This window comes from Nematolebias whitei, chromosome 7 (genome assembly GCF_014905685.2).
Source record: "Nematolebias whitei isolate Nwh7 chromosome 7, NemWhi1, whole genome shotgun sequence".
NCBI lineage: Eukaryota > Metazoa > Chordata > Actinopteri > Cyprinodontiformes > Rivulidae > Nematolebias > Nematolebias whitei.
The window spans coordinates 14,728,850-14,739,911 of record NC_056504.1 but is presented as its reverse complement, the minus strand read 5'-3'; the positions used below and the strand labels follow the sequence as shown (position 1 = coordinate 14,739,911).

The following is an 11,062-nucleotide window of genomic DNA, read 5'->3' as shown; positions in this document are numbered from 1 at the left end:
AAGATGTTCAGAGACACAGGCCTGCTTCACGTCCACTTGCTCCACAGTGGGATTTAACGCTGGTCCTGCGAGCCCTGATCAAAGCTCCAATTGAGCCTCTGGATCAGGTTTTCACTTAAATTCTTGTCTCTTTAAACAGCCCTGCTGCTGGTTTTAACACCCGCTAAGAGGGTAAGTAATTATCTGCCCTCTCTGTTGCTTCGTCATGCCTTAGAATTTAGGCTGACGGGCAGCTCAGCTGATTTAAGACCAACTCAGCTTTTATGCCTAAAACATCACGAGCTCTTTTAAATCAAGAGTGATATCGTTGGAGGGGTCTTTCCCCCCCCCCACAGATCAGAAGAGGAAGCATCTTTTCATCTTCTCTGCCCGGTGCGGGCGTTGACGTGTTACATAACGCGCACAGCTGCAATGCGTTTCAAACTCAACAATTGTTTGTGCATTATAGAGATGCTTCTGCAGGTCGCCGTTATCCATCCAGCGCTTGTCACACTGGCTGTGTGAGGCCTTTTCTGAAGCCTACAGAGCATCAGATTTAGAGTCTCCTGTCAACCTCTAAGCACACTCGACCAGGGGTATCGCATCTTCGACTGCTCTGCATAATGGTATGTCAATGCAGGACATTTGCACTGCGGCTGCATGGTCAACACCCTGCTCATTTATTCGCTTTTACCTATGTGATGTAACGGCTCGTTCCATGACACATTCTGTCCTTAGTGCTCTAACAGAATGAATATTGTTGTTCTCATGGAACTCTGTTTAAGCTCACTTCTGTCTGCATGCATTACAGTGTGAGATGTTGTTATCAGTCACAAGTCGTGTCTGTGATTTTGGTTCTATTGTCACTAATCAGTTCATGACTATTGTTACCAATCAGTTCATTTGATCAATAATCAATTCATGGACATTAATCTGTTTATTCTGTTCAGCCATGAACCAGTTTGTTTATGCCCCCCCCCCCCCCCTCTTTTCAACTTCTTCTTCTCGTTGAAAGTTTTCCGGGGCATTCATGCTTTGTCAGAACGCATAGTTACTCAACATGCGTCTGTGCATGGCACATAATTACGCGATGCGTAGTTATGCACACGGGGAGCTGAGTGACAAGACGTTTTTTGGGCAAGCTTCCGCTTCTTACTGTGTTCGAATGGACCCAGTGAGGCGAGGACCACATCGGCTTCGCCCTTTACCCACTAAAGCGAAGGCCTTAAAGGGCGAAGCTTATACGACATAGAACGTTGGTTACGTACTGTAACCCCAGATTCTATGAGTATAAGCGTAGCCCTTTAAGCGTCGGGCCTCACTGGCTCTTAAATGGCTGAAGAAAAAGCTATTTTGGGAGCCGATTTCCCGCTCTTAACGTAATTTATACGGACCGGGTGGGGCCCACACAGCAGGTGGGCGTGGACTAATTTTTTTCAGTGCTTATGCTCTGCATAACGGGATAAACCCACTAAAGCGAAGGCCTTAAAGGGCTACGCTTATACTCATAGAATCTGGGGTTACAGTACGTAACCAACGTTTTTTTTATATCTAAGAATATTGGGGGCCTGATGGAGATTGTCCAAGGGCCACTTTTGGCCCTCGGGCCTTAAGTTGCCCACATCTGGTTCAGAAGGCTAAACTACAAATAAATTACTTTGGTGTAACCAATCATGTCTGAGGATTAATGAAAGATTGCACAAACTGAAAATTGCACAAATCAACGTAATCATCATCTGACCTTTGGTGTTTCTGTTGGCTCTAAAACAGAAACTGTTTGCACACACGTGAACGTTCTGAATTACAATTTAAAACTTCAACATATTTATGATGTACTGCAAATGTTTTGAAGTTACATAATTGTACAAGAATTAACTGGCTTGTAGAATTAAAATGAACAGTTGTGTTGACCTCCTTCCTGCACAGCGGCATCTACTGAACTGTGTACGACAAGTTGTTGAAAAACTATTAGTTTTTTAAACAACAGATTATTTTAAAGCAGAACCCTAATTCCTGGCCAAGTCATGAACTTTCGTGACTTTTTTAATCACAGAATATACAATTTTAGTTGTTTTTTTTTGTGGGAATCTGGGAACCTTGAGCTGAAATGTTTCGAGGTCTTTGTTTCTTGCTGTGCAAACAGATTTTAGTGTTGAACAAAAAGAACAAGGTTAGCATGAGTAAAATAAATAAATTATTTAATAATAAAAAAAAAAGATCTGCTGTTTTTAGTTCATGGAACAATAACTTTGCTACATGAAATCAAACAGGTGATCTTTGTAATCAGTGATTCAGTTTAATGTTGTTTCCAGAACTTGGTGCCTGGCTCCTTTTAGGACAGAGTACTTAAGATCAGATTATAATAATAATAATGTCATCACAAAGTCAGCACTGTATGTTTCCAAACAATGGCGAAATTAGTCTCTGCATTTAACCCATCCACCACCAGGTGGTGCAGTGGGCAGCTATTGAAAGCGCCCGGGGGGCATTTTGGGGGTGAGGCGTGCTGCCCAGAGACACCACGTGATGTGCAGTGACTGGGGATCAAACCTGGGACTATCACACCCTATTCATGATAGCACTTTTCCAGGGTTTTTAATCAGACATTGTTAACAACTATAAGTCTGCATGTCTGGAATGTATAATTTCCAAACTACTTTCTTATCCATTTAATACATTCATTTAAGTTTATATGAAAGTAGGCAAAAGCCAGGACAGCTGAAACTAAAGAGGAGAATTAAAAAGCCCAACTATGACGTTGATTTTAAATTCTACAGCTTCTTCAAATATACTGAAGTATGACTACAGCAAACAGAATGATCCAACATGACCGCCACACACTCTTACTTTTTGAGAGAGATGCAGTAAATGGAGAGTTGCTCCACAGCTGCCGAGCTGACACCCATATCTGTGATCATGGACTCCACTTCTGCTCTCTGGCCCTGCAACAACACGTCCAGGCTGGAAACAAAACAGGATAAAAAAAAAATCAGTGCAAAAAGTGCATAAGTACACACTTGAAAACTTTCATATTAATTAAAAAAGTTTATTTTGTGTATCCACTAAATTTGAAAGAAACAATTTTTTTAAAAAAGATCTTAATTAGAAGCATAATCAAGTGGCCTGCAGATACCCAGTACCTTTCAAAGGTTTTCATTTTGACCTTCAGTCTGCGGACCTCCTCTTTCACAGTCTGAACTTCATCCTGTTGTGTTTCCAAATACGTCATCTGTTTCTGTGACACATAAACAAACATTTATTTCCAGCTGCACAAAGAATCTGTGGAGACAATAGTCTAAAACTCTCATATGAATGCTCACTCTGAGAGCAGCACACAGCATCTCTTTCTCCAGGATCTCTTTTCGCGTACTGTCCAGGTCTCTTCTCTGCTTGTCCACAGTGTCCTTCAAACTGTCCATCACCTTCTGTTTGTCTCGCCAGTCTCGTTCTAGAAGTTAATGGAACAAGTGATCAACTGGAAATACTTCTGACTTCCACTCAGCGACAGAACGTCCCACAGCACGATCCGGTTTCTCACCTTTGCAGCTTAGAAGTGCTTTCATCCGATCAAGCTCATTCTGGAAGGGAAATAAAAATTGATCACGGTAACAAACCAAATGTGGAACCTGCTAGAAGTTATTGTAAGGGTTACAAATGTTACAGCATCCTCATAAACTTTACTGTAGGTGTGGTACCTGTAAGCTCTCAGGGTCGGCTGTGCTCTCCTCCTCTACACCCACGTCAAAGAACAGCTTGCTGATAATGTGCCTGGTGCTGACCTGTTCATGTAGCACAAATAACTCGGGTTTATTTGTAATTCTCTGCGGACACTTGGCTCAGTGTTTGTTTTGCAGCTGTACCTGTTTCCTACACTGTGGACAGGTCTTTGTTGGGGCCGTCTGGAACCACTGAAGGAGACTGAAAGAAATGAGAAAACTATTATTCAAACTGAATAAAAAGTCGGTATGAACTCAAACAAATTGCTGTTAAAACAGTAACATTTTATGAACTTACCATTCATAGTGAAACGTGTGTCCGCAGTGAATGGCAGCGACGTCTTTGCAGTGATCAAAAAAATCCGAACAAATTGTGCAATAAGCACGGATAGGCATTTTATGTTCAACCTGTTACAAAGAAACCAAACAGTTGTGAGAAAGAACATGTTCCTCATTAACAGCATATATGATAAATTATACAATCGTACCAGTCCTGTTTCATAACACGATAGCTATGTAGCTAACCTAGCTAAACATTTGTCTTAATACTTACCAATCGTAGATGCTATGGCTAAGCCATTCGTAGTAACATTAAACACTCCTGATGTTACTTGTATCGCTTTATTTTAAAACGTATTTAGAAGAAAGCGCCTAGTTAGCTTAGTTAAAAGAGGTACAACGCTAACTCCATCTGCTTCCCCGCTGGACATTCAAACACAAGCTCCGCCCCTAGACGATGCGTTCAAATACTTACATCCCATTTTAGTTATATACAGTTAACAAATCATAATTAAAAAACAAGTTTCCCTGATCATTTTTAAGTGTTACTCTTAAAATAACAAAACGATCGCTAAAAAGTAAAATAAAAAACAAACAAACCTGTCAAGACTTTGTAAATGTCTTGAATTATTAGACTTTTTCTGTTTACAAATATCAAAACAATACTTCCAACATATCGCTTGACTGTATGTGTCAGCCGTGTTTTCCCAAAGATTAGATAAATATTTAAGTCTACGTATAGCTGTGTGCAGCCGTTGGATTGGGCCACAGCTTATGTGAGTTTATTCTGCATCAAACCTTTCCTTCTAGGTTTGATTACGAAGATAAATGTGATGTTCGAGGTTAATTGAATGCATCATTCCAAACACGTGACGCGAAATATTATGTTGTTATTTAAAAAAAAAAAAAATGTTTAAGCAATAGTCCAGATTTCAAATAATAATTATCGTTAATATTTACCTGTTTAGCTTTGGAGGTTTTGAAACATTGATTGGGGCTAATTTTTTAAAATTAAATTTTACATTTGGGAGACGAACTTCATATCCCACAATTCCTTTCTCCGGAATCTAAGAGGGCACGTTCCAAACCAGAAGAAGAAGTACTTCGGTTTGATTTAGCTAGCTGTTTCAGTTGTTTCAGACGAGTGGTGGAGTACATTTATCAAATACAGATGTCGTGGAAATGAAAGGTAAAAATATTGGAATTAGTTTCATTTGTTATGAAGAGGTTTTGGCGGAATTAGGATAGCTAAACGAACCAGTTACTCATAAATCTCAGCGTTAGCCTCACACATTCATGGTAGGCTGCAAAAGTCAGTTATGGAAATAACTTGGTCTCGAAGTTCTGCTAACATGATTAGTCTCTGTGAGGTTTGAGTAAATAAAGGATGTGAGGAAATGTAGTACCATAGGACCATTGTTTTAGTTCTCTAGTTTCAAAATACACTTTTTTTTTGCCTGATTTATAGAAACCAGTGTCAGCCACGAAGTTGGTGACCTTTGTTCCCAGTCAGTCTGTCTGTCCTGCCAGGTGTGTGTCCCTGCTACAAGCAGCAGTGATGGAGGAAGAAACGCCCCGGCCGGCGGTGTCTTGGCAAAACGGAAGCCTTGCTCCTGTGGATCGGCTCCGCTCGGACAGGGCGGACAGCCCCACACCTGGTCTGGTGGAGGGAACTGAACCAGGTGAGCTCAGCTGGACCTTCTCTCGGGTTCTTATGTTTGTAACATGAGAGGTCAGATAAAATACTCCAACTTTAACTGTGCATGACTAAATATGCACATTAAATTATAGTGCATCTTTCAAGCATAGCACAGTGATTACCTTGTGTTTGCACAAAAGTACATGTACATGCATGTGCCATACAGTCAGAGCTGGTCGCCTTCATTCATCATATTCCAGTCCTCTGGGTGTTTCTGGTTTGGATTTGACCCAAAATAAATAATCCAGATTGTTTACATTTCAGTACCAACAGCATACCACAAAATGATTATTAACACATCAATCTAAAATATCTATATCCTAATGTATTTAGAAAATTAACTTGTCTGTGACTTTCCTCCATCTAACAAAAACAAATTGCTTTTAAGTAAAACTTCAATTTGATCATTTGCTGTTGTTTTTAGTTGACACACACACAAGGAAAATTAGATTTACGTACCGTATTTATTTGCCTTTCAGCAGCAGAGAATAAGGCAGCAGGGATTTTTCATATTTATGTTTGTCCGTTATTAAAACATCTCATGAACCTAACCAAACTTGCAAAATTTAATCATAAGATGCTCTTCTTGAACACATTAACCTTTGGTGCTAACTCAATTCAAGATGGCTGCCACAAGTAGCTGACCTTAAACAATACAAAAATAGCTTTTACTCCATCAAATTTATTGACATTGGCCTAAAATTTGGTGTGGCAGTAGATGAGAGTGATCCCCAACACATATGAGTTCTACCAAATTTTGCGGGGGGCTGTGGTATCTTAGAGGGCAGTGCCGTGGTCTTGTAATCCTGAGGCTGCGGGTTCGAGCCCAGGATGTGTCAGGAATGGCATCCGGCGTAAAAAAATTGCCAAGTCTTTCCTGCGAGTTTGCACGCTGTGGGAACCCCTGAAAAAGGGAGCAGCTGAAAGAAACTTACCAAATCTTGCAAGATCACTTTTAGAATTTTGCCATTTACTATTTTCAGTCAGCTCTTTCTGTCCGTTAGCAAAATATCTCATGAATAATTAAAACAGATTTTAATGAATTATTCAGGAAAAAAAATATTGGATGAACATTTAGGACTGATTAACGTTTCAAGTCAGTCCACGTCAAGATGGCTGCCACAGCTAATTGACATAGCCTATGCAAAAATTGATATAACTCTGTCAATTTAAAGCTAAATATTGGTTCGGTATTAGCTGGGAGTCATCTACATCAAATACCCGTCGCACCAGATCTTTGCTAAAACCATGCGTCGCTCTTGTCTGCTTTTGCAAAATATCTCATAAACCGCTGAACAGGTTAGATTGAAACTTTCAGAAAGTAATCACTATGTGTGTATCTGTTATAGATTAACTTTTAGAGTAATTTGCAAGACGAGCTCAGTTTAAAACTGGCATGAAAGGCAGCAAGTGATATGCATTCCTTCAGGGAAAGCTCGGCATTTATTGGATTGAATAGGCCATTTAGAAAAAAATGTTCTCCAGTTAGTCTTGCAAAAACCATACAGCATTTTCAGGTTGGTTTAAACAGAGTGTTTCATTTGTTGTGAAAAATCATGACTGTGCACATCCTGTGCTTGTAAAGAAATGCAGAACTTTACACTTCGGCTGTTTTCACACATGAATCCAGGAAAAGGTGCAGAGATGGTGCTTTGAATTTGTCTGCATGCGGTATGAGACGACATGTTCAACTGGAACTTTGATTTCCACTCCGTTTTGTCCGAAATTTCACTAATATAATTATAAATGTATATTATGGACCACCTGAAGACACAATTCATCATGTGTTCTGTAGAAACAAAACAAAAATCAGATTGTTGGTTAGTCTCATTGACATTAATAAAAATGAACAACATCTCACTTCCTGTGTTCAAATTTGAAGCCACAATGTCCGACTTTCTTGGGCGCTGCCATGTTTTATTTCCTACACACCCTCCCAACTTGCTAACAAGCTATTAATCACAGTGTAACATTACATTTCTTTTAAACTTAAAATAACTGCACTTAAATATACTGGGGAAAAAAACCCAAGCATACTGAAACAAATGGCAGCAAGGTGAGAACTCCTCATATCATCAAAATTCAAGAACTGAAAAAATGATCTGAAGTGTACTTCTGTTTTTTTTTTTTAAATCAAGGAAATGCCCCATTTGTTTTTTAAAAGATGCAGCACATAGAAACTGTATTTCCACCAGCCACTAGGAAACATTTGTCTTTAGTGTTTTCAACGTTCAGCTTCCTGTCTTCTCTAGTTATAATGCATCTCCACGGTTAGTCTTAAGTGTTGCATAACAGTCTGTTTGAATAAAGCCAACACTAAGAGGAGTAATATGTAACACTGTTGTAACAGGTTGTTGCCAACCATTAACGCCGAAGTTTTGAACACTGTGCTCAGAATTTGTGTTGGTGATGTTACAAATCAGCTACTGCACCAGATTTTAGCTTAATATCTGTAAAATTGTCTGAACACGCTATGTTTGATGGGTTAAGTCCAAAAGTTAATCAGTTTTATATATAAACCTTAAGATTACTCTCTGAAAGATAAAATTTGTCAAGTGGTTCTTGTGATATTTTGCTAACAGTACAGACGTACACATACAGCAATGCACACAGACAAGATTATTGCCTTTCACTTTTGTCAGTAAGCAGTAACTCAATAAGGCTCATTACGTCACAATGAACATTTGTATCTGCAGTTTTTAAACATGTGTCCTTGTACTTGATTGCAGGTGCGGGACAGAAGAGTGCCATGTTTGTTCATACACAGTCCTTTGAAGATCTGTGTGTTGAAGCTGAGGACGAGGCCCAGAAGGTGGCTAAACAGGACCACTCAGAGGGACGTCAAGCAGAGGAGTTCAAGACGCTGGTTGAAGAGCAAACCTCAGAGAAGCAGCACAGCAAGGATTTTTCATCGGAGAGCAGGACCAAAGAGGAGGAGGATGTATCCAGTGAGGCGTGGCGCAGTCACAGGAAGCACGTGTTTGTGCTAAGCAAGGCTGGAAAGCCCATCTACACACGCTACGGCACGGAGGAGGCTCTGTCCAGCACCATGGGGGTAATGATGGCTCTGGTTTCCTTCGTCGAGGCTGAGAAGAACATTATCCGCTCCATTCACACAGGTCAGATGGTAACATTGTTCACAAGTTAAAGCTATATCAGGTCCAACAAGTTCTGAAATAGTTTGGACCTTATGTAAAGTGTAAACATAAACTGAATGCAATGATTTGCAAATCTAATTAACCCAAATTTAATTCACAGTGGATCATAGTCATGTTTAAACTAAGAAACTACAATTTTTAGACAAAAAGAGAGGTAATTTAAAAATGGATAAATAACAGTCTCAAACAAGATGGGACAGGCCTGGGTTTACCACAGTGAAGCATCTCCTACTTTTTACTAACACTCTGTAAACATCTAGGAACTGAGGAGACCAGTTGTTGAAGCTTTTGGAGGGAATCTGCTCCCCTTCTTGTCTGATGGAGGATTCTAGCTGTTCAACAGTTCTCGGTCATCTTTGCTGGATTTTTCAGTTCATTATGCACCTAATGTTTCAGTTGGTGAGACAACTGGACTGCATGCAGGTTGATTCAGCCCTGGTACTTTTCTGCTATGAAGCCAAACTTCCATAATCAATACAGTTTGAGGTTTACATGCAAGACCTTCCCTGAAATAGACAGCGTCTCTAGATGGAAGCATATGCTTTCCCTAAACCTTGATAAACTTTTCTGCATTGATGGTGTCTTTCCAGATATGGAGAGATGAGGTATTAATACAACCCCCATACCATCAGAGAGGCAGGATTTAAAACTGCTGATAACAGTCCTGATGGTTCCTCTTGAGTACGGAGGATGTGGCATCCATGGTTTCCAAAAATAATTTCAAATTTTGCTTTGTCTGATCACAGACAAAGTCTCAGTTCATTTAAAAAAAGTTCTTTGGTCCAAAGAAGACGGCAGTGTTTCCAGTAAATGGCTTCTCTTGTACATGGTAGAGTTTTAAGCAGTATTTGATCCAAAGATCAAACCACTGCTGACTTTTAGTCTTATCTTTTGAGCACTCAGGTTTCTACAGTTTCTTAAAAAAAAACTTTTGAAGCTCTTTTGGACTGTAGGTGGCATATTCAAAGTCCAATCATTATCTTTACCCGCTGCTTTCTTTCTGGGTCGTGAGGGTCACTGGTGCCCATGTCCATCACTGTGTGAGAGGCAGGGGACACCCTGGACAGGTCTCCAGTCCATCACAGGGACACATGGCGACAAACGAGACAAACAACCATTCACTCTCTCACTCACACCTTGAGACAATTTAGAGTTACCAGTCAGTCTTCTAACATGTATGTTTTTGGTCTGTGGGAGGAAACTGGAGTACCCGGAGAAAACACACGCATGCACGGAGAGAACATGCAAACTCCACCCAGTAAGGCCCCCGGCCGGGGTTTGAACCGGGGACCTACTTGCTGAGAGGCAGCAGCTCTACCAACTGCGCCACCCGCCCTATTCACAGTCCATTCAGAAATATCAATTGAAAGTTGTTTCAGTATTTTCAGACAGTTATATTTTTTAAACTGGTAAACTTCTGCTCATTTTTATCTGAACTTCAGCCTCTAAAATATTCTGTTTATACTCTCCCTGTTGCCAGTTAACTGAATTAGTTGCAAATTGGTGGCAAGGTGGATCAGTGGTTAGAGCCGAGAGTCTGCAGTTCTTCTCTTGGACTGGGGCCTTTCTGAGTGGATTTAACATGTTCTTGTACACGTGTTTTCTCTAGGTACTCCCGCTTCCTCCTACAGATCAAAAACTTGTGTTAGGTGAATTGGTGACTCTGAATTTATTAATTCTTCAGTTATTATTATTAGTGTAGTGATACACGTGAGGTACGTGTCACTTGTTGTATGACACAATATATGAATTATATATGCATACAATATTCACGAGTTCTTCATTTTTCTGACTGTAAATGCCGTGCATTGAATTTAACAGAAATGTGAACGAGAGACGTTATTTATCTTTGACCCATCAAATGAATGGAATCATTTATTTTCAAAATCAAAGTTTAACATCAAACATTTACATTAATTTGGCAAAATATGAAAATAATAACAGACAGTTTCACAGAAAATGAACTTCAAATCACTCGGCGGTGATTTGAGGACTTTGCTTCAGACATTTCTAAAAATATCTGTACTGTTTTATGAGAGAGAGGTGAGTTTAAGAGTAAATTGAGATTTATCTTACAGAGGAATTGTGTGAGGGAATTTAATCTGTTTGACCAGAAGTTGCACGCTCCGTCAGATCTCCAGCCTGTCCACGGTACACTTTAGTCGAAGAAGAGGCCGTTACCTGGTTGATGATAGATCAGCTCAGTAGGAATCCTTTTCAACTGATATCAG

General features: G+C 39.9%; 2 protein-coding genes across 2 annotated transcripts; one reads left to right on the top strand and one right to left on the bottom strand.

The window, feature by feature from the left end:
* Positions 1-2,822: 2,822 nt before the first annotated feature.
* On the bottom strand, positions 2,823-4,419 carry LOC119412299 (E3 ubiquitin-protein ligase TRAIP). The gene is made up of 8 exons (XM_037679286.1): positions 4,249-4,419; positions 3,994-4,103; positions 3,840-3,897; positions 3,675-3,758; positions 3,518-3,557; positions 3,300-3,427; positions 3,120-3,214; positions 2,823-2,940 (listed from the first exon to the last, which is right to left on the bottom strand). The coding sequence occupies exons 2-8, from the start codon at positions 4,089-4,091 to the stop codon at positions 2,823-2,825; spliced, it is 621 nt and encodes a 206-aa protein (XP_037535214.1). The 5' UTR covers positions 4,092-4,103; positions 4,249-4,419.
* Positions 4,420-5,484: 1,065 nt separating this feature from the next.
* On the top strand, positions 5,485-9,435 carry LOC119412156 (protein SAND-like). Its single transcript, XM_037679133.1, has 3 exons — positions 5,485-5,656; positions 8,403-8,792; positions 9,422-9,435. The coding sequence occupies exons 1-3, from the start codon at positions 5,533-5,535 to the stop codon at positions 9,433-9,435; spliced, it is 528 nt and encodes a 175-aa protein (XP_037535061.1). The 5' UTR covers positions 5,485-5,532.
* The last annotated feature ends 1,627 nt before the right edge of the window (positions 9,436-11,062 follow it).

What these genes read in the sequence shown, in the direction of transcription:
- LOC119412156 (XM_037679133.1), top strand. Translation starts at nt 5,533, where the DNA reads ATGGAGGAAGAAACGCCCCGGCCGGCGGTGTCTTGGCAAAACGGAAGC. An exon ending in GGTGGAGGGAACTGAACCAG is followed by an intron (nt 5,657 to 8,402) that starts GTGAGCTCAGCT and finishes ACTTGATTGCAG; the next exon opens with GTGCGGGACAGAAGAGTGCC.
- LOC119412299 (XM_037679286.1), bottom strand. Translation starts at nt 4,091, where the DNA reads ATGCCTATCCGTGCTTATTGCACAATTTGTTCGGATTTTTTTGATCAC. An exon ending in CCGACCCTGAGAGCTTACAG is followed by an intron (nt 3,558 to 3,674) that starts GTACCACACCTA and finishes TTTCCCTTCCAG; the next exon opens with AATGAGCTTGATCGGATGAA. An exon ending in TGCTGTGTGCTGCTCTCAGA is followed by an intron (nt 3,215 to 3,299) that starts GTGAGCATTCAT and finishes TATGTGTCACAG; the next exon opens with AAACAGATGACGTATTTGGA.